Source organism: Plecotus auritus, assembly GCF_963455305.1.
Source record: "Plecotus auritus genome assembly, chromosome: 9".
Classification (NCBI taxonomy): Eukaryota; Metazoa; Chordata; class Mammalia; order Chiroptera; family Vespertilionidae; genus Plecotus; species Plecotus auritus.
Window position 1 is genome coordinate 123,812,076 of NC_137783.1, and position 23,647 is coordinate 123,835,722.

General features: G+C 36.2%; 1 protein-coding gene and 1 pseudogene across 5 annotated transcripts in view; both read left to right on the forward strand.

The window, feature by feature from the left end:
* NUCB2 (nucleobindin 2) overlaps nt 1-16,005 on the forward strand; it is a gene marked incomplete at its 3' end in the record, with an annotated part of 39,077 nt that extends 23,072 nt beyond the window's left edge. For 2 of the 4 annotated variants that reach the window (XM_080640786.1, XM_080640788.1), the window contains exons 6-14: nt 769-872; nt 3,428-3,613; nt 3,926-4,016; nt 4,590-4,648; nt 4,747-4,839; nt 5,819-5,908; nt 10,739-10,909; nt 11,410-11,491; nt 14,780-16,005. In XM_080640786.1, coding sequence (XP_080496912.1) covers nt 769-872; nt 3,428-3,613; nt 3,926-4,016; nt 4,590-4,648; nt 4,747-4,839; nt 5,819-5,908; nt 10,739-10,909; nt 11,410-11,491; nt 14,780-14,787 — 884 coding nt within the window. Of the gene's footprint in view, nt 1-768; nt 873-3,427; nt 3,614-3,925; nt 4,017-4,589; nt 4,649-4,746; nt 4,840-5,818; nt 5,909-10,738; nt 10,910-11,409; nt 11,500-13,665; nt 13,722-14,779 lie in introns of those variants that run through there. The other 2 variants (XM_080640785.1, XM_080640787.1) reach the window with 2 other exon arrangements.
* A 5,117-nt stretch (nt 16,006-21,122) lies between these two features.
* On the forward strand, nt 21,123-22,137 carry LOC308233709 (translin-associated protein X-like; annotated as a pseudogene). Its single transcript has 2 exons — nt 21,123-21,631; nt 21,780-22,137. The product of its transcript is annotated as a translin-associated protein X-like (transcript).
* The last annotated feature ends 1,510 nt before the right edge of the window (nt 22,138-23,647 follow it).

The following is a 23,647-nucleotide window of genomic DNA, read 5'->3' on the forward strand; positions in this document are numbered from 1 at the left end:
TATATATGAAATATACATGTACATATACATATTTTAGAAATTATAAGTTCACATGATAGTACTAATTCCCATCCATTTCCACAGGTTTCTTGCCTTCTATCACTCCATATTTGTATATTCCTTTTTCCTAAGTGGAAACCCTGACTTCTGAAACAGTTACCTATTTTGTTCAATTGTGTAATACAATACAGCCCAGAATCACTTCACCCATTCAACTACAATATACTACTGTAGCTTACTTAAAAAAAAATTGTTTACAAAGAAAGACAGTTGATGTTTCTTTAAAAATACCAGTCATTATTCAAATTAATTTACCTGAATTAGACTTTATCTAAAAGATTCATTGGAGAAGCATACAAAGGCTCTTTCATATAAATTTTAGAGCAGTTCTTTTCAGAAATTCTACTTAGACTTTGATGAGGGCAGTGTATTAGAATTTATCTAATGAAATGTAGGAAATTTCATAGTTTTATGGTAATAAAAGGTTTTTGCTCTTGATTATACTGATGGTGAACTAGTCTTTCTAGAAATAACATTAAAATGTACACATTAAGTGTGTTCCATTCTAGATTCAAGGACCTTATCTTTGCCTAGAATAATAAATTATGCAATATTTTAAAAGAAAATATGAACCCTTAATCTAAAACTTTGAATTTTGTTAAAAAATCCACCAGGAATAAATATAAGTGCTTATTCTTATATATCACTTATATTAATGTTTTTAGCTTCCAGTAATTTATCACTTATAGTTTTCTCATTTTCTTTCAGATACAGGCATAGACTACCATGCTCTTCTAAAACAATTTGATCACCTAAACCACATGAATCCTGACAAGTTTGAATCTACAGATTTAGATATGCTAATCAAAGCAGTAAGAATAATTCTAAAAAATAATGTCTTTATTGTGCCTTTGAGGTTTTGTAAGTAAATGTATATAATGGTTATATATATGTAATTTGGCAAGTAAATCCAAGGAAGTGATAATATAACTTATATATTACTCTCTAGAATATCTTTAAAGGGAAATGGCTTAACCTTTATTAGTATCTATATATATAAAAGCCTAAGCAACCATTATGACTGGTCAACTGAACGATCTGTCGACCGGTCACTATGACGTGCACTGACCACCAGGGGGCAGATGCTCAACACAGGAGCTGCCCCCTGGTGGTCAGTGTGCTCCCACAGCCAGCCTCCCATGGCCAGCCAACCTCCCGCAGTCCCTCCCCTGGGCTAGCCGGTTCTGATCACCCCCATCAGCCCCGGCCTGATTGTCCCGATCGCAGGTGAGGCCGGGGAACCCCACCTGTGCATGAATTGGTGTACCAGGCCTCTAGTAGATAATAATTTGTACATACAGGTCAGTAATCCCTTACCAACAATTGCAGAATCAAAAAACAAAACAAAACAAAACACCTGTAAAAACTGAAACCTGACTTGAATTATAGTAGGGCTATTTATATATTTTTTTATTTAGTCTACTTAGTGTGAGTACTCATAAATTTTGCTAAAGAAGTACTATTCTGTTTGATTATAGACTCTGCAGGGATGTTCCAGAATGTGGCATATGTGCCATATTCCCTTTCTAAAAAAATCTAGAAAATTCTTAAATTTTTTTCTTCCAGGGTTATTTAGATATAATTGATATATAACTCTGTTTAAGTATACAGCATAATGACTTGACATTGTAAAATGATTACCAAAATAAGTTTAGTTAACATCCATCACCTCAGATAGTTATAAAAAAATGTTTTTTTCTTATGATGAGAGCTTTTAGGATTTACTCTCTTAGCAACTTTCAAATATACCATACAACACTGTTAACTATAGTCATCATATTGTACATTATGTCCCAGGACTTATTCATCTTATACTTAACGAGAAGTTTGTACCCTTTGACCACCTTCACCCCATTCTCCTACCCCTCTGCCTCTGGAAACCATAAATCTGATTTATTTTTCTATGAAATTAGTTTAAGATTCCACATATAAGTGAGATCATACAGTATTTGTCTGACTTATTTCAGTTATCATAAGGCCCTCAAGGTCAATCCATGTTGTCACAAATGGCAGGATTTCCTTCTTTTTTATGGCCAAAATGATACTTAGGCTGCTTCCATCTCTTGGTTATTGTAAATAATGCTGCAGTGAACATGAAGGTGCAGATATCTTTTTGCCATAGTGATTTTGTTTCCTTTTATATGTACACCCAGAAGTGGAACTGTTGGATTATATGGTAGTTCTATTTTTAATTCTTTTGGGAACCTCCTTACTGTTTTCCACAGTGACTACATCAATTCACAATCCTACCAACAGGGCATGAGGGTTCCCTATTCTCCACAGCCTTGCTAGCATTTATCTCTTGTCTTTTTGATGATAGCCATTCTAAAAGACATGAGGTATTATCTCATTGTGGTTTTGATTTGCATTTCCCTGATGATTAGTGATGTTGAATACCTTTTAGTGTACCTGTTGGCCATTTGAATATCTTCTTTGGAAACATGTCTATTCAGGTCCTTTGCCTATTTTTAAATTGGATTATTTGTGTGTTTTTTTTACTATTGAGTTTAAGAATTCTTTATGTATTTTGTATATTAACCTCTTGTCAGATACATGATTTGTAAACATTTTCTCCCATTCCATATGTTGTCTTTTCATTTTGTTGACTGTTTCCTTTGCTGTGCAGAAGCTTTTTAGTTTGATGTCATCCCACTTGTTTTTTATTTTGTTGCTTGTGCTTTAGGTGTCATATTTAAAAAATCATTACCAAGACCCATGTCAAGAAGCTTTTCCCTGTTTCCTTTTAGGAGTTTTATAATTTCAGGTCTTACATTTAAGTCTTTAATCCACTTAGAGTTAATTTTTGTGAGTGCCGTAAGGGGATTACTGGTAGTTTCATTCTTTTGCATGTGAATATCCAATTTCCCCAGCACAATTTATTGAAGAGACAGTCATTTTTCTTTTGGGTATTCTTGGCTCCCTTGTCAAATATTAGTTGATAGAATATTCTGGAACTCATCTTGGCACAGGGATTTTAGATAGGAATTTGCATTCCTCTCATATTGTACTGTACCAAGTTACCAAACTAAATGTTCTTGCCTGGATGTTATGAGGTTGAGTTAAGTGTTTAGAAACTAATCTACTTTTCTACTGTACAGATTTGATACAGTCCCTTTTTTTCTTCTTTTTCAAATCAATTTATATATTACTTACTGATGAGGAACTTACTAAACTTTCAGTTTCTTTGAATGCCTGCATTTCTGGTAAAAAAAAAATGGACTGAAATAAAATGGTAGAATTTAGAAAGAGGAGTTCTGTATTTTTTTTTGGCCCTTTTATACTATCTTCTATTGGAAAATATGCTATATGCAAGAATGGCTTTATTTATATTTTTCAAACATCTTTTTATTTAAATATTACATTATAGGCTACAAGTGATCTGGAAAACTATGATAAGACTAGACATGAAGAATTTAAAAAGTATGAAATGATGAAGGAACATGAAAGGAGAGAATATTTAAAAACACTGGATGAAGAAAAGAGAAAAGAAGAAGAATCTAAATTTGAAGAAATGAAGAAAAAGCATGAAAATCATCCCAAAGTTAATCATCCAGTAAGGATTATGACTTTATGAAACCATAATTAGATGAAAATACTTCCTTGAACCAGATAGTAGATTTTTATCATAAGTTATTGGTACTTAGATATTAATTCTTAATTCTGCAAAGTTCCTCATATTTACATTTTATTTTGTATATATACACATAGATTAGATTTTGTTTTGAATGTTTTTAAAAAAAGTTTATTGGGGTGACATTGGTCAACATGAACATATAAGTTTCAGGTGTGGGTTTCTATGTTAAAAAATCTGTATATTGTACCATGTGCTCACTATCTGAATGTGTTTTTTTTAATTGATTCACAGGGAAGCAAAGATCAACTAAAAGAGGTATGGGAAGAGGCTGATGGATTGGATCCTAATGACTTTGACCCCAAGACATTTTTCAAATTGCACGGTAACATATTTGATACAAATATTAATATTTATATGTGCTGTTTGAAAAATTATAGTTGCTTTACTCTTAATATTTCTGCCAAGGTCTACTATTGAGTCCTATTGCGAGTAAATGTTTAGAGTGTTTCTTTAGTGTAATATAATAGTCTTTATTGCTGATATGCAATATAAAATATTTTAAGCCAGTAGCTGTGTCTTTATATCTGCTTTTACTGGTAAATCACTATATGACTTATTACAAGATTCTCTGTAAAATGAAGGTATTTCTGTGACTAGATAGATTATATCTAACAAGTTTTATGCGATCATATTAAAATTTACTTTTACTCACAGCATATTGCTTTATATTTTTGGAAAAAAATTGATATATTTCCCTAAAAACTATGGTGACTTACAAATAAATGAATTTTTATCAGTTGGACACATCTGAGGCTTCATAAAAAAGAAGAAATTTTTTTGTAGCATATTGGTACTTCATGTCAGTACTGCTTTTGCAAACCATTTGTAAATAGTTGTATTTCAATTATTTATTTTCTAAGGCATTAAAATCAATTTTTTGCATTGGGAACTTTAGATGTCAATAATGATGGCTTCCTTGATGAACAAGAATTAGAAGCCCTATTTACTAAAGAGGTAAATGAATTCATTAAGTATTTGGTTATTTTGCTCTCTCTTTTTTTCCTTTTATTATCTTTCTTTCTTTTATGTTGGTTTAAAATTTTTCTTTTTAGTTGGAGAAAGTATATGACCCCAAAAATGAAGAGGATGATATGGTAGAAATGGAAGAAGAAAGGCTTAGAATGAGGGAACATGTAATGAATGAGGTATGTTTTAAAAGTTTAAGCTATGTTACAGTACTTCTATGGATTATTCAAGTTGTTGCAATAAATCTTACCACAAAATGGAAGACAAATACACAGAATAGGTATTTAATTGGACTTTGCATTTTGGATCCAGAATATTCAGTAGATTCTCTTACTGTGAATAAAATTATTTTGTAACTCCTTTAAAATATTTTGAAAGATTAAGATGCTGCTGCATATCAACTATAAAACATCTTTTTGGAAATAAAAAATAATGTAGTCCAATATTTGTTATTTTAGATGGCTATTTTAGTTTTTGCTAAGAAAATCCAAAAACCCAATACCCAAGTGGTTGGTAACAACACATATTTATTTCTTGTTCACATTACTAAGCTGAAAACTCTAAGAGACTTCATACGCAGGGTAACGAAAGCCCATTGTTTTGCTTCAGTGATGATTTTCACCTGATATTGATGACCTGGGATTTCTGTTGACTGCTGGCATCCCAGGTATCCAATAAATTCCTTTGGTTATTGTTTTTGTGACTGAATTTGCCATCGTTTACAAGAGCCATTGGAAGATTTGGAGGTTTTAAATTTTCGTTTTGATTTACTAGGTTGTTTGTTTTTAAGAATAACTGTTGAGAGCATTTTAACTTAAACTCCTTTACTCTTGGCTAAACAATTCTCTTATTTTTCTTGCCTAAATACTTGGCTTCAAGAGGGATTATACATAGTGTGGTGAGCCTAACCAGTTAGATCAGCAACTTAAACTTGGTGATTTTGGCGGTATCAGGGATATAGATATTTCACTGCATTTCCAAGGTTGAATAATATAGAAGAGAAAAATATTTATTTTCTGATTTTGATATAATGTTTAGTGTTCTGTTTTGTTTTTTTCCTCTCAGTGTTTATGGATGTTAGGCTAGCTCTAACTGCTGTATGTTTATGTAGTAGCATTTAAAGAGTTATTTGATTTTACTACATTTTCCTTTAATCAGGTTGATTCTAACAAAGACCGATTGGTGACTCTAGAAGAGTTTTTGAAAGCTACAGAAAAAAAGGAATTCTTGGAGCCTGATAGCTGGGAGGTAATAGAACCTATTTGAAATCGGATGTATGATTCAAGAAATTCCACATCGGCCCTAACTGGTTTGGCTCAGTGGATAGAGCGTCGGCCTGCGGACTGAAGGGTCCCAGGTTCGATTCCGGTCAAGGGCATGTACCTTGGTTGCGGGCACATCCCCAGTGGGGGGTGTGCAAGAGGCAGCTGAATCGATGTTTCTCTCTCATCGATGCTTCTAACTCTCTATCCCTCTCCCTTCCTCTCTGTAAAAAAAAATTCCACATCAGTCTATTCTGCATTTAACTTTTATTCCCCATTATGTTTGCATGTATAGTCTTACCATTTTGGCTTTTCTCATAAAATGTCACTTTTAAATAATGAACTTGATTTCTTAGAAAGCTTATGGTAATTGATCTCTTGTTTGTAATCACATTGCATATTATAATTAGAAGTCTTTTAAAAGTATAAAATAATGATCATTCTTGAAAATTAGAAATATAAATACATTTAAAGGATAAATTAGAAGTTAACTATAATTCTACCACCTAGAGGTAGACACTAAAATTATGTATTGTGTTATGCCAATTTTGAAATAGTTTATGTATTTAGTATATGCATCTATAGCATAGAGTGTATATTGTATGATCCCATTTACACATAAATTCATAGCTATATATACATATATTTAAAACACCTTTACACTGTATAGATGACTGTGAGTTTGTGAAATTCTGTTTTTTTAAAATTTATCAATATTTCTTGAACATTTTCCAATGTTATTGCTCAAATACATGATTTAAAAAATGACTCCTTAGCATGCAGTTTGGTGGTTCTAGCATCATTTATATAACCGTTTCTCCAGATTTAGACATTCTGGATGCATCCCACTTTTTTTTTCTGTAATAAATAACACTATTATAACTATCCATTTGTTCATACATTTGTGGCATCTGTGATTTCCCTGAGATTAATTCCTAGGCATAGAACTATTCTCAAAGTTTATGAACATTTTTTTTTAGTTTCTAAATATATCTTTCAAATTGCTCCAGAAAGGTGTTCCAATTTATATCCAAGCTGCCTGTGTATAATTGAGTGCATACAATCTTACAAGAGTGGTTGAGAAGCACCAACCAAACTAGGTTGAAGAAAGAACATTGTCTTTTTCTTTCTTTTTTTTTTTAAAATATATTCTATTGATTTTTTACAGAGAAGAAGGAAGAGGGATAGAGAGTTAGAAACATCGATGAGAGAGAAACATCGATCAGCTGCCTCTTGCACACCTCCTACTGGGGATGTGCCCGCAACCAAGTTACGTGCCCTTGACCAGAATCGAACCTGGGACCTTTCAGTCCGCAGGCTGATGCTCTATCCACTGAGCCAAACTGGTTTTGGCATCTTTTTCTTTAAGAACAGATAAGAAAAAGGTTACCATTTTCATTTGATTTTTAATTGTCCAGAAAATCGTTTGAGATAGGGTGACCAACTGTGCTGGCTTACCTGGGGCTGAAGAGGTTCCCAGGATGTGTTCTCAGGATTTGGAATTTTTTTTTTCCAGGATATGGAACTTTTTAGTGCTAAAACCAGGACAGTCCCAGGCAAATTGGGACAGTTGGTCATCTTAGTTTGAGATTAAAAAAATCAGTTGCTTTAAAAAAAAAAAAAGTTTTATTGATTTTTAGAGAGGAAGGGAGAGGGATAGAGAGAAACATCAATGATGAGAAACATCGATTCGCTGCCTCCTGCACGCCCCCTACTGGGGATTGAGCCCTCAACTGGGGCATGTGCCCTGACCAGGAATTGAACCCGGGACCTCCTGGTTCATGGGTCGAGGCTCAACCCCTGAGCCATACAGGTGGGGCCGGCTGCTTTTTGTTATAAGTTTTGTCTAACATTTGAAATATTTCTGGACTTTAGTGAAGAAAAATTCTAAAATTATTTGAACATGCAATCCCTTTAATGTTTCTGGTGAACCAGATCAATAGATAATTATGTACTTTTTTCATTTTGACAGTTTCAGATTTACAAAAAAGTGCAAGAATAGACTAAGAATTCCTGAATTCCCTTTGCCAAGATTTCCTATTTTACATTTACTTCTCTCCCTCTCTTTTTCCCTCTATTTTAAATCTGTGTATATGTGTATCTATATATAACATATAATTATTTTTGAGAGTAAGTTGCACATGATACTGCTTTAACCTTACATACTCAAATGTGTATTTCTTGCAAAAAAGGATTTATCTTATATAATCAAGTAAAATTATCAACCTCCCCCCCTCCACCCACAATACTCTAATCCAGGGGTGGGGAACGTCTGGCCTGCAGGCTGTATACGGCCCAGAGATCATGTGGTCTGGCCCTGCCAAGGCATTAGTGGTGAGCTATTAAATGTCTGACCAAAGATAGCAGGCTAATTGTTAAGTTGGTAATTTTGTATGGCCTGAGAATGATGTTTTAAATATCCAAATGGCCTTTGGCAGAAGAAAGGTTCCCTACCTCTCTAATCAGGTAGACTTGATTGAGATTTTTATCAATTTTCCCAATATTGTCTTTTATAGCAAAATAAAACCCAAGATAATGCATTGAATTTAGTTGTAATATCTTTCTAGTCTCTGTTAATCTGAAATAGTTCCTGAGTCATTTTGTCTCCTGGCATTGATATTTCAAAAGAGTATAGACCAGCTATTTTGTAGACCATCCATCAGTTTGAGGGGCTGTTCCCTTATGATTCCTACTTTTGACAGGAATATAGCTGAAGTGATGCTAACTAAGGACTTTGTATCAGGAGGCATATGGTCCTGATTATTCCCTTAACTGGCAATATTAACTTTGATTATTTGGTTAAGATGAAGTCTACCAGGTGTTTTCACTGTAAAGTTACAATTTTACCTTTTATAATCTAAAACATATCTTGTAAAACCAATGATAGTGCCAGAATCTTAAGTCAGCTTTTAAAAAACAACATCATTCTACATCATAAGTCTTTCCAAATACAATTTGTAAGCATTATTTTCATACCTATGGGTGCTTAATTATTTTCGAAGGATTAGACATTCAGATTATCTTCAGTCTTTTATTGTTATTTTATTTTATTTTAGTTTTTAAAAAAATATATTTTATTGATTTTTTACAGAGAGGAAGGGAGAGGGAAAGAGAGTTAGAAACATCGATGAGAGAGAAACACTGATCAGCTGCCTCCTGCACATCCCCTACTGGGGATGTGCCCGCAACCAAGGTACATGCCCTTGACCGGAATTGAACCTGGGACCCTTCAGTCCACAGGATGACGCTCTATCCACTGAGCCAAACCAGTCAGGGCCTTTTATTGTTATTTTAAAAAGTGCTGCTATCAACACATTTTTATATAAAGCTTTTCATGTGTTTAGGGCTATTTTATAAAGTAGATTCTCAGTGTACCATTATCAAGGTCAAGAGAATATTTTTAAAACTATTGATATACTTTTGTAAAGAATATTGAAAGAATTGCAGTAATTTACATTTCCACTAATAAAAAATGAGTGATCTGTTTGTTTGTTTTTAATATATTTTTAAGGATGTACTTTGAGACTTCTCTACAAGTTTCATCCTCTCATGATTCTGGTCAGCATCATTTGTTACCTGACTGTTGGCAAATGGTGATTTTCTAATCATCATTCCTTCTACATTTATTTTTTGCCTTTGTATTGCAAGGAAAAGCTACCCTTTTCCTCTTCTCTATCTGTTCACTCTAGACTCATGGATTCCTGTTTTATTCAGTATACCTGCATCCTTCCTATTATTTCCATACTTGGCTAGTGGGAGTTTCCTCAAACAGGTTTTTGTGGTCGTTGGTATGCTCCCATCATTCTTTGAGGACTTTCTTATTTTTTAGCATAAGATGTTCAAGGTTCATCTTGTTCCTTCTCTGTCCCACCTCTGAAATCAGCCATTTTTCTGTTATTTGTTTGTTTTTCATTGGAGATTGATAGTACAGACCAGGAGCTGGGCACTGAATTGACTACTTGCTACTGAATTATCCTTGCTTTTAAAGCAAGTTCTGGTCAGATAATAGAGCTGGGAATTAAAAAAAAATTAAATACATTTTTATTTATTTCTATTATGAATATATACATATACACACATACATAGACACACTACACACATGTATATTCATTTTGCATATTTCACTGTCAATATATATTACAACTCATGAATTCACACTATCCTCTTAAATTTTAATACAGCACCTTCAATTCCAATACATTTTATCTTTTTCTTTTTCTGTATTTCATACAAAACCTGGCTCCCATTTTCCACAATAATTTTCCATGTATTTGCTCAGTCCTAGCATATTCAAAGCATTTTAGAATTGCTAACCCATGCCTCTGCAAAACAAGACTAAGATTTGTTTAGATTTTTGGGTTGTTTCTAACCTGAGTGCATGTAGTCCAGATACTGTGTTCAGAAGTTTCTTGGGTTAGTTCTTTTTTTCCCTTCTCCCTTCTGTCAGTTATTTTATTCAGTTAAAATAAAAATATTTCTGTCTTTGTGGATTTTAGTTATTTGGTTGTTGTTGTTTTTTGAGTATGTAAAACATTGAATGTTTCAGAAAATGTGTATTCAGAGGAGTATGATTTCCTTGTCTTCATTCCCTTTCCACCCAGTTTCTCCCTCATTCTGTAGATAAACAATCTCATTAGTCTTTAAGTATTCCTTTTATTCAGAGTACATAAATATGTATTTTCTTAATTCCCTTTCTTTTTTTACCCCAAAGGTATAATACTATATTCTATTTGCTAATCATACAATTTTATAGCTGAATCAGACCTTACGATTGCATTTCTAAGATTATTCTTTCTTCATTTTTTTTTTTATTTAGACATTAGATCAGCAACAGTTTTTCACAGAGGAAGAACTGAAAGAATATGAAAATATGATCTCCTTACAAGAAAATGAACTTAAGAAGAAAGCAGATGAACTTCAGAAACAAAAAGAAGAACTACAGCGTCAGCATGACCAACTCGAGGCTCAGAAGCTGGAATATCATCAGGTGGTATTTTGTGAAAGGATCGTGGCATTAAAAAGGATTTTAAGCACTTTGCTAAAGCCTGCATTGTAGTAATATTTCAATGTACTATTAGCTACAGTATTTTAAATGTTGGTATTTTTAAAACTGCTTTGTTGAATATTAGTCTAAATTTTAAATATATTTTATTGATTTTTTACAGAGAGGAAAGGAGAGGTATAGAGAGTTAGAAACATCGATGAGAGAGAAACATCGATTCAGCTGCCTCTTGCACACTCCCTACTGGGGATGTGCCCGCAACCAAGGTACATGCCCTTGACCGGAATCGAACCTGGGACCCTTCAGTCCGCAGGCCGATGCTCTATCCACTGAGCCAAACCGGTTAGGGCATTAGTTTAAATTTTAGAATTTGACTATTTCATTTTGGAAAGTAATTTTCAGTTAGTTGTGATTTGTTAAAGGTCACACATATCAGAGAAAATCAAGTACTAATTCCTTTTAAAACATTACTTTTCATTCCCCAGGTCATACAGCAGATGGAACAAAAAAAATTACAACAAGAAATTTCTCCATCAGGGCCTGGTGGAGAATCGAAGTTCGAGCCACGTATGTAATTTTGTTTGCTTATTTGTTTAAGGAAATAAATTGAAATCCACATTTATTGCAAGTATAATGTCAAATTATTAATATCTTTGCTATTTCCTATATATTTGTGGAACTACAGCACCTTACATTACAGAAGGTCTATAAAGTTTTTATGCATCTGTATATTTCAAAAGCTATATAATTTGATAGGCATATTTATGGTGAAGTGATTTATTTCACAACATTATTGTTCTTTCTAATAATTTATTGATATTATCAGAGAACATGTTTTTAATTTTAATTTTTTTCTTACCTATAGCCTCCATTCTGACACAGTTTTGGTTTTACAACATTTGGTAGTAAGCATTGCCCAGCCAGAGTATCCATTCCCATAAAACATTCAGGTAAAGAAGACAAGCTATTTGCATAAGCCTGTCTAAACATTCCAAGGCTCATAATCCCATCAATCCTTTCCTTGGGAGAACAACGTTTATGTTCTCTCAATCTAATTGTAGTTCACACCATTGCTTCACCAGTGGATTTTGGTACCACAGTTTGTGGAGCTCCCATGTCAATGAGTCCAGAAATTTCTCTTCTCTACCTCCTGACCATTTTACCCACTCTGGTGTAAAGAGTGGTTGAGTCAAGGGACCCTGGTACTTTTGTCAGCTCTCATCTTTTTTTAAAAAAAATTTTTTTTTATTGTTGATAGTATTACAGATATCTCCCATTTCTCCCCGTCCCCTCTTCCTCCCAGCCCCTACCCACCCCTCAAGGTCTTCACAACCCTATTGCCCGTGTCCATGGGCTATGTCAGCCTTCATCTTGATTCATCTCTTTAACCATTGCTCAAAGCAATGGCAAGTCAGATTTCTCATTATAATCTTTGAATCTTGCCTTCAAAATGTTCCAAACCAGGATAAATAAAGCAGACTTGTCTGGGGCCCTTTAATCCTGGGGAGTCAATAGGGGGTTCTTTTGGCGTGCACCACCTTGGGTAGTACTGTTAAAACCTTTGTTCAATCCCCATCATTGTCCATTTTATTTACATCTAACCATCGAGGGTATGGGTGTTCATATGCTGGGCCAGGGCCACTGTGGTTGGGGTCCCAGCATTGGCTCCTTTTTTGGGGGACTCAGTAGCATGGATTCTGGGCAGCTCCATCAGATGAGATTAGCATAGGCAAAGACTGAGGGAGTCCTTAGTGGCAACCGTTAGGTGTTGGGTTTGGCTCAGTGGATACAGCTTTGACCTGCGGACTGAAGGGTCCCGGATTCTATGGGTTGCGGGCTCATCTCAGGGGCAGGGTGTGCAGGAGGCAGCCAATCAATGATTCTCTCTCATCGTTGATGTTTTTCATCTCTCTCTCCCTTCCCCTTCCTCTCTGGAATCAATAAAAATATATAAAAAAAAAACACCCAAAAAACTTAAGTGTCCCTGACAGCCATGAGGGCTGCTTGGGTCCCCGGTGATGAAAGCTGCTGGGGTCTTCTCCTTTTCCTCCAAAGGGAGAGGTCACAGCTGAGGGCATCCCTTTTGGCAGTAAGCTCTGCGGGATTGGGGGATAGGTTGACAAAGGTCAAATGCTGCCTGTGCTTTCCTATGTGGCCATCTTTGATTTCTGTGTTCCACTGGGCTGCTGTAGCTCCTGTGTGTACTCCAGAGCTCTCTTAGAGAGCTATTTTCATCAGTAAGCGGCAGTTACATAACCATTGTTTTTCTGGTGGCGGTACAAGTGCTGGGACCTCCTAGTCCACCAGTCTTGCTGACATCATGCTCTTAAATGTTTGTGGTGTGTGTGTGTGTGTGTGTGTGTAAGAAATAAAGATGGTCCTTTTGGGACAGGAATTTTACATCGTATTGACTTTATTATTATTATTATTATTTTTTAAATTTTTTTATTGATTTCAGAGAGGAAGAAAAAGGGAGAGAGAGAGATAGAAACATCAATGATGAGAGAGAATCACTGATCGGCTGCCTCTTGCACGCCCCCCACTGGGGATCAAGCCTACAACCCAGGCATGTGCCCTTGACTGGAATCAAACCTGGAACCCTTCAGTCCACAGGCCAATGCTCTATCCACTGAGCCAAACTGGCTAGGGCCATTGTATTGACTTTAGTTGGAGAGCTTTCATGGTGCTATCTTGGGACAGGCTAGGACCAAGGAAAACTAGTTGGCTTCTGCTTCCTCCAGAGGCACCGATGACTGTCCTTGACTCAGGAGACTAAGAGGATGGAACTTGCAGGCCATGATAAAAGGTAGAGGGATTTCTTCTTATAGAAAAAGATAAATAACTGGTCTTTTTAAACATTTAAGAACATGATGTCAGCAAGATTGTGGACTAGGAGGTCCCACCCCTTGTACCGCCGCCAGAAAAACAGAGACACCAGCCCCTCCAGAGTGCTGGATACCAGAAGTCTTAGGTGGTTCCTGGTCATAGGCATTCACAAAGCTAGTACTCATGGTGTTTGTGAACTAATGGGTAAGGGGGTTTCTGCCTCCTTCGCTGAAATTACTTGGTTCGGGGCTTCTAATGCCAGACTTGGCAAGTTTGTAGCTACTGCTTCTTCCTTTTTGCTGTGCTAGTTCTTTTTTTAAAAAATATATTTTATTGATTTCAGAGAGGAAGGGAGAGGGAGAGATAGAAACATCAATGATGGGAGAGAATCATTGATAGGCTGCCTCCTGCTCGCCTCGCACTGGAGATGAGCCCGCAATCTGGGCATGTGCCCTTGGACCAGAGTTGAACCTGGGACCCTTCAGTCCTCAGTCCAATGCTCTATCTGCTGAGCCAAATCGGCTAGGGCTGCTGTGCTGGTTCTTGAACCAAGTCTTTACTGATCCACCAAGTAGAGCAGCTGAAGTAAGTTCTGCTATGGTAACCCAGTGTGGGTACGGCAAATGTATCTTTCAGTTTTCTAAGCTGTGCTGGACTAAAGGTTGCGCAGTGTTGATGCGCATACCTTGGCTTGTCTGATCCATCTTATATGGAAGATTTATGTCGCAGGCCCTTATTCTTTATACAAACACACACCCAAAAAAGCCAGCATGCTGCCTCATTGCCCAACATGTGAGGACAAGAGGTCAAACAGCCAGATTTCACTTAGGTTTTTGGCATCTGACATAGTATCTTTTCGAAGTATAATAAATGATCCCCTGTGTGTGTTTCTGAGATCCTGAATTTCATCTGTGCCAAACATATGTTTTAAATTGTAATCAATGATTGTCTAAGCGTATTTAAAAATAAATATTATGTATAAAAGGAGATTCCTTTAAAATGAGAGTATATATTTTTCTCTTTGAACAGTCATTTGAAGTCTGAAGTCCACCAGAACTTGGAAGAAAACTGTAAAATCAACATCTGTGTCATCTTTTTACTTCCCTTCCTTTTTCTCTACTCAAATATTTTAAAACATAAATGGAATAAAGAAAGATACTTTTTAAATAAGAACACCTTTTTTTTTTTTACACAGATATTTAAAGATTAAAGCCTACCAGAATTAGGAAGAAAACCTCAATATCTGCTCTCACTTTCATACCTCCCCTCTTTTTTCTTTGTTCTCCTTTAGTGATTTAATCAAGTAGCCTTAGGCCATAATTTGATGAAACTCTCAGTAAACACGAAGTGAGAAAGCTCTGTTTGTTACTTTTTAAATACATTGCTCTCACTCATGAAGATCGATATTCTTTTATGGGTGCTTATCATCCCCTCACTCAATAAAAGTCTCTTTGATACTCACAATTCTCCTGAGAAGACCATGTACTGGTATTCCCTGTTTCTTGGTAACTTCTTCCTACTTTCAGCACCCTTAACTGCTAGAAATTCTTCTACTGAATAGTTTTTTGATACTACTTGAGGTCATTTTTCATTCATACTTTTGCTTTATACTCTATCATTTAAGATCAGATTTGCTACATATAACCAAAAACCAAAGATAACAGTGGTTTAAACTAAGTAGGAGTTGTTCCCTTTTATATAAATCTGTAGGCAGGTGGGGTCCAGGTTCCTATCTTTCTGCTCTACTATCCTCAGTATATTGCTTTTATTCTCAAGCTGCTTCATCCTTACTATCCAAGATTGCTTTTGGAGGCAGCTAGGAAGGACAAGAAAAGGATCTTTCTCCACTTGAGGAACTTTCTCAGCTTCCTTGAAGCAATTTTCCTGGAGAACCACCCAACATTTGAACTTACATCCCATTGGCCCAAACTGAGTTACATGGCCATCTAGCTGCTAGGGAAACTGAGACATCTTTGTGGCAATGTGACCAGCTAAAAGTTAGGATACTTGTCCTAGCCGGTTTGGCTCAGTGGATAGAGTGTCAGCCTGTGGACCAAAGGGTCCCGGGTTCGATTCCAGTCAAGGGCATGTACCTCAGTTGCAGTCTCCTCCCTGGCCCGGGCCCTGGTCAGGGCTCCTGCAAGAGGCAACCAATCGATGTGTTTCTTTCACATCGATGTTTCCATCTGTCTTTCCCTCTCTTTCCCACTCTCCCTAAACATCAATGGAAAAATATCCTTGGGTGAGGATTAACCAAAATAAATAAATAAATAAACAAATAAATAAATAAATAAATAAATAAATAAATAAATAAATATTAGGATACTTTAATTAAGGAAGGTGGGAAGAGGTAATGTTTGTTAGGCAACTTTTAAAATATATATATATTTATTGATTTCAGAGAAGAAGGGAGAGGTAGAGAGATAGAAACATCAATAAAAGATGAAAGAGAATCATTGATTGACTGCCTCCTGCATGTCCCCCACTGGGGATTGAGCCTGCAACCCGGGCATGTGCCCTGACTGGGAATTGAACAGTGACCTCCTGGTTCATAGGTCGATGCTCAACTACTGAGTCACGCCGGCCGGGCTGGTAAGCAACTTTTAATTTTAATCCAGACAGCCTTGTTGGCTACCTAAATATCTATGTACACTCTTCTAAAACATAGGAAACACCCACCTCAAAAGGAACCCATCAAAACCCCACCCATTATTGCATATAGCTCAAAGACCATGATATCTCTGGCCATCCAGAAACTAAAAATCAAGGTGTCTGCCCCATGGGTACCATATGCATAAAGGTGGGATAGGTACAGGATAACTGCATAAAATCAATCTTTTTGAAAAAGGGGAAAATGGGAAACATAGCAGTCACTGATCCATAGCAAGGTCTCTCTGCTCTGTCCATAAATATATTCTTTGGTTTTCCCATCAGGCAACTGCTGATTCACCTTTCTGGGAGTAACTACCTTGTCTAATGTCCTCAGGGGCCCTTGGTGTTGCCCTCTAGGAAGTCTTTATTGTCCATTACTTTTTAGGTACACATCAGAAAGGATGCCCTTCTTGGAGGTTGGATAGTCTTAGCACTTTGTTTCCTATTATTTTGGGTTTGGGGGCTCTGGGATTGTTTAGATAGTTACAGGCTATTGCAGGCCAGGTTTAGGGTTTTAATTTATTTAGTTTTTTTTTTTTTTGACAAAACAATTTCCTAAAAACTTAGTAAGTTTCTGGTCTGTTTTCTTCAGTTATTGTCATGAGTGACCAGAAAGGTCTTGTCCAGGCATAGTTTTTATCAAAGAACCCATCTTTACTTGCTGGTTTCTGTGTTCTTTCTTTCCCCTTAAATGAATGGCTTGGATGGGATGACAACAGTGTTTATCTGACCTTTTTCCTCAGGATGGCTCTCATTACTTGGCAGAAAATTCTTAAGGGAAGATTCTTGAAAAAGGTTAAGGAAATTTTAACAGCTTTCTCAGAACCTTTACTTATGGAGTGTGGTAGTAGTTGACTTTTTCAATTCTTCAAGGCTCCAGATTTGGGACTTTTGTCAATTTTTTTTTTTTTTTTGTAGACAGAGAACAATTCCCTCAGCAAAGTGATATATACCTTTCCATCTCTGCAGACTTATAAACCTTAGCCCGAGTGGTATTTGTCTTGTAGGATTTTGCCAAAAGAGGCAGAGGCAGCCCCACATGCTAGCATTCCGAAGTTCTACCACACTTTCTTTGAAACCCTTACTTCAGTTGGCATGAGGCCTCATGGCCTAAAGCACTACCTCTTCAACTCAGCCCACTTCATATTTAAGATCTTTTACTTGTTGCACCTTACTTCTAGCTATCAGATTCTGTATAGGTCAAGATTTATGGTTGTAGGTCATAGAATCTTCTTTAGCTATTAAACTGAATGGGATTGATTATGGGAGATAGATAGCTCACAGAAATTTTGAGAGGGCTGAAGAAACAGAACCTAAGCTGAGCTTCTAGGAACTACATCACAAGAGAGGGCTGCCAAAGAAGCTGCTGCTTTTGGAATAATGAAGAAGCTGCCTGCCACATTGGGAAGCTGCCTGCTGGATTAGAAAGACATGAACAGTTGCCAGCTCCAGAATCACACCACTGCTGCCACGCTTTGTGTTGGCAAACTTGGCTCCAAGTGAAAGTCTCAAGTGAGTGCATCTGATTGTTGGACCAATCATACCTGGAACCCTAGCTGCAAGGGAGGCTGGGAAATAATGGTGTTACCTTTCCTACCTCTGTAGTACAAGAATGCATGTTTAAATTTTTCAAGTGAACTAATCCACTGTAACACCTCATAATTTTACATTGTTTCTCTTAACATTAATACTTTTTAAACTTCTAGTTTTCATTTTACAAGTTTTTAACTAATTATTGCATATTCCTCCAAATATACTTCAGATTTTTTTTCTTAAATCATGGATCCCAAAATTAAGTATAGCATTCTAGAAATGTTCTGCTTATATTCAGCTTTAAAAATCCCCACAAAAATCACTCAACAGAGTAATGCTACGGTTTGTTAGGGATGGAGAAGAATTCCTATCTTTATGGTTAAAATTGTAGGAAACATTAAAAAATGGTCTGGAATATCTTTTTATTTATTATCATTTCTATGCCCAGAAATTGTGATAAAGATGGGTTTTCCCAGGATAAACTCTTTTAGATGGTAGACTGTGGTTAAATCAAAAGGTAATTGGAGGAGAACTTAGAGAAATTTCTTAAAATGCTTTTATGCATGAATAAATAATGGTTGGATATTAATGTAGACATGCCTCTTAGTTTCCAGCAAATTATCTATACTAATAAAAGGGTAATATGCTAATTAGACCGAACATCTTCTGGACATCCTTCTGGACAAAGCCATGGTGGCAGGGCCGAGGCAGAGGCAGTTAGGGGCAATCAGGCTGGCAGGGGAGGGCAGTTAGGGGCATCAGGCAGGCAGGCAGAGTGGTTAGGGGAGATCACGCAGGCAGGCAGAGTGGTTGGGGTGATCCGGCAGGCAGGCAGGTGAGCGGTTAGGAGCCAGCGGTCCCAGATGGATAATTCAGGATTGCGAGGGCAGGGGAGAATTCATTTGAAGGGCCTGGTAATAAGCTCCATGAAGCTGGTGGCTGTGAAACTTTAAGACAGCTGACAATGGTGCTATAACTAACTTTCTATATCCCTCAAAGCTTTCTCCAGCGATTAGGGAGGTGCATTAGAAATACAACAATGGAAAAGTCATACAGAAGTAGGAAAATGGGAGAGTATAGAGAAAAGAAAGAATTTAATTAAAACTCAGATCATCCAGGCAAAAGTAAGGAAGAAACAATAAATGATGCTACTTCAGAGATTGCTCAATTTTTGTCCTGGTCTAGTAAAAAAAAAAATAAAAATTCCCCTTTGTTAACAACTGTGAGATACAAAATATCTGCTGGGGTACACAATGTATTTTAGAACTATTATTATTTAAGGAGGATATTAAAAAGCTAATGACTTGGACAAGGGCTATGCATCAGAGTTTCTGTCAAAGGGAATTAGTCAAGAGTCAGGGACTCTCCTCATGCGTCACAAATTTCCTTCAGGGTTAAAAGCACTCTCCACAGTGCTCAGAAAGCACTCGAGGAGTGACTGCCTGCTTGTCTAACTAGTTTTTAAAAAACTAACATTTCTGTAAATTTAGTTTTGTTTAGGCCAAGATCAACCTTGAATCTCAAAGAAATATACTATGAATATTGAAGAGAGTGAAAATACATACACAGAGTCTGTTGTATTACTAATTAAGATTTAGATGTGGCTTTATTAAAACAGCATTAATTTCCAAAACATTTCTATAAAAGATAAAATAGAGGCTAAGAATTTTGCTTTAAGGACAACCTTTAGAAGCCAGTTAATGTCCAGAAGGACTGTTTCATTCTTTTGTGATGGCTCTGGTGACTTCTGGACAGTTCTATCTGCACCTCTCTATCCAGTTTCAGGGCCTAAGAATGGAAGCTGAAATACTGGAGGCTGAAATATTGTAGCCAAGGTGGACAAAGGAGCCCCTTTTCAGTGAAGGTGTTTCTTTCTCTGAAGCTGTTAGTCCAGCATCCATTAGCATAGATGAAGGACATAATAAGCCCTTGTGACTTTCAAAGTATCTGTCTATGTACCAATTAACAGAGACTCTAATTGAAATATCATATTTTTTGAATGAACACATGTATGTTTATATGTAAGCTTGTGCCTAAAATAGGTCTGGAGGGAAACCATTAGTTATGTCATGTCTTCTGAAAAACATGTCTTCTGGAATTTAAACATGAAAAACACCTTTTTTAAATTATTGGTTTTCTTTTCATGAAGGAAACCAGTGCTACTTAATCTATATTTTATCAATATTTATTATGGTTATAAAAACTGTTTAATAATGATGATTTATACATCCTATTTTAAAGTTCAGATTTTATTTGGGGGAATTTTTAAAAATTTTCTATTTAAATGTTGAATTAAAGATTTAACCTTTTATAAATATGTGGTCCAAAATGTTCTGTTAATTTTAAATTTTGGAAAGAAATTTTATTAGTCTTATGTGTACTTAATTTTTCTTGGCTTATTTAGATAATTGGACTGTTTTGTAAACTATAAAGAAATAATTGGATTTTAATTGATAATCAGAAAGACACAGAGACCTTATATAAGTTTATTATATTTTAATTCATTTATTGACTATGTGTTGTGAAAATTCAGTGGAATATTTGTTGGAATATTTGTTGGAATATTGTTGCTAAGGTCATTTGTATAGGTTCAGTTTTAATTATATTAAATGTAAAATCAGAACAATATGTAATATTTGTAAATTTTTTGGGCAAAAAGACAAATTTGACAATATTGAAAGAATGGATTGTTTACAAAACAATAGCATTTCAGAGTCATGGTCTCGAGGCCTTTCTTTCTCCTAAACACTGTGGGTCCCCACAGAGACTTGCAACCAGGGGAGCAGCAGGCAGCAGCAGCTCCTTCCAGGCTAACCCCCAGAACCTGTATCCAAGGCCCCTTTTCTCTGACTTTCCAGTGAGCTAAGCAGTCCCATCTTGGCTCACTTCTTTCCTATAATCTTTCTAGAGAGCCAAAGCAGAGCACTGCCTAAGCTCTCTCCTGTTGTTTCTACTACCCTGAGTCCTTCCTTTGTTCCACTGTCCCCAGCATTAATGAAAATATTCTCAAAATCACCTGGACTCAAGAAGGCAATGCACAAGCCGGAAGCGACTTCCAGCTCCGCTCCTGCGACATGTCAAAGGGCCCTGGCAGGCTCGCTCTTCCCCCGCCGCATCATGCGCTCCACCAGGTCCAAGACCCTTTGTCTCTAAGCGACTCGCTGTACGCTGTGACGACGTGAGCAACAAAGAAGGATTGGGAGGGTTCAGGAAAAGGAAGCATGACAATTTTCCCCACAACCAGAGGAGAGAAGGGTAGGGTGTTAATGCATTGTCACCCGTGATGGTGGCCTTCAAATCATTTCAGCAGGAACTTGATGCAAGACATGACAAATATGATAGACTTGTGAAACTTAGTCGGGATGTAACTGTAGAAAGTAAAGGATAATTTTTCTGCTCCATAGGATTACAAGTGCTCCTGATATGGAGGAAATATTGACTGAGTCAGAAATTAAATTAGATGGTGTCAGACAAAAGATACTGCAGGTGGCCCAGGAGCTCTCCGAAGAGATGCATTAATTCCACAGAGCCATTACCACAGGACTTAACGACAGGACTTCAGAAATATATGGAGGCCGTCTCTTTTCAACACTTTATTAAAACACGATCACTTATCACTATGGGTGAAATTAATAAACAACTGGTATTTACAACAGACGACAATGGGAAAGAAAATCAGACTATGAGGAAACTCGGGTTTGAGAGATGAAATAACTTGCCCAAGGGCATACCCCTTATGAAGCAAGGTCCTGGAAGAGGTGGGAGGAGATGGGTCAAGGTCATTTGGAAGAGTTAACCTCAAAACAAGAGGAGGGACAACTCATCATCTGAGACTGGAGGACAGAAGCCCTCTTCCGATGCTCAATGCTCACGATAAAGAGTTTGGTACCTGGAGACTGAAAATCACCCCTGTTGATTACCTCCTGGGAGTGGCTGATCTAACTGGTGAGTTGATGTGGATGTGTATTAACAGTGTGGGCAATGGGGACATTGACACCCCCTTTGAAGTGAGCCAGTTCTTACGTCAGGTTTATGATGGGTTTTCATTCATTGGCAATACCGGACCTTACGAGGTTTCTAAGAAGCTGTATACTTTGAAACAGAGCCTGGCCAAAGTGGAGAATGCCTGTTTTACCTTGAAAGTCAGAGGCTCAGAAATTCCCAGACCAGTTTGTAAGACTATTATTTGGTATTTTATTTGACTTTATTGTGGCTTTTACATAGTAAATTTTCAGTTTTACTTGTTTTGAATTATATACAAGCTGTACATAAAATTATCAAATGAATCATTTTCTGTGTCTTACTCATGAAAGTTGGCATTCAAATGTTTGCATATATGCCTATTTGAATTTTTGCTGGCTAAATTCTATCATTTGTCTCTGCAGTGTGAATGTGCCACCACTTTCTGCCACCCGTTTCACTTTACTTTGTGTGAATTTTGAGTGGTAGTAATTAATGGAAGCCATTTATAATTTAAGTTGATGGTTTTGTAATATATAGAGAAGACTTTTAAAAAATATATTTCTTTATTGATTTCAGAGAAGAAGGGAGGAGAGAGAGATAGAAACAACATTGATGAGAGAGAATCATTGATCAGCTGCCTTCTGCACACCCCCTACTGGGGGATGGAGCCCGCAACCCAGGCATGTACCCTTGGCCGGAATCGAACCTGGGACCATTCAGTCTGCAGGCTGGTGCTCTATCCACTGAGCCAAGCCGGCTAGGGCTTAGAAAAGACTTTTTAGTTATATATGGGACTTGAGCTTTTTGTTAAATTTATTGGTAATATTGTGCCAAGTCTCCAAAATAAGCTTATTCCATAGAACAGAATTAAAATTACTAAGTTATCAATATACTTTAATGTTATGTGGCATTGTGATAAGAATTCACATTATATTCTGTCTAATTTAGGCCACTTTGAAATAGCCTTCCAGAAAAATTGACAGATACCCAGATGTTAGTTTCTACAATTAACTTTTGTGCTTTATCACAGAAAGTCTGATAGAGACTTGGAATTAATATTGTAATATTTTTACTGGTGTTTGAGTTGAATTATATACTTGTACATACAACTGTAAAGCTTTTAGTAGTGATAGTTAGCAATTTCTTGTTGTCTATTATATTGACATTAGGCATGTTTGGAGACTTTCCTATTTAGCATCTATAAGAAATTACACTTAAATAATTATAATGAAGTTTTGAAATTTTTGAAATACTAAGTTAGCCCAAACCTTTATAATTGTCTAGTTGTCCATTTGTGTTAATTGATAGTATAAAAAGTTGCCAAAGAAAAACTTATCCTGTACAATTCAGCAATAATTGTCAACACAGTTGGGAACACCAATGGTAGTTTCTAGTTATATATATATATGTATATGTGTGTGTGTGTGTGTGTGTATATATATATATATATATATATATATATATATATATTTACATATGTGGATATTTATTTAGAATAACAGAAATAACTAATTACAAATTTTATAACTTGACAATTAGCACAAATATTTCAAAATCCAGAAAAACATTCTAGTTTTATTAACTGCTTGACATACCTCTATGTTGCTTTTTTTACATATTTGGAGGGAGGGGACTGTAAATGTCTTTGTAATGGTTTTGTAGTATCTTTTTAAAAAAATATTTTTATTGAGTTCAGAGAGGAAGGGAGAGGGAGAGAGAGATAGAAACATCAATGATGAGAGAGAATCA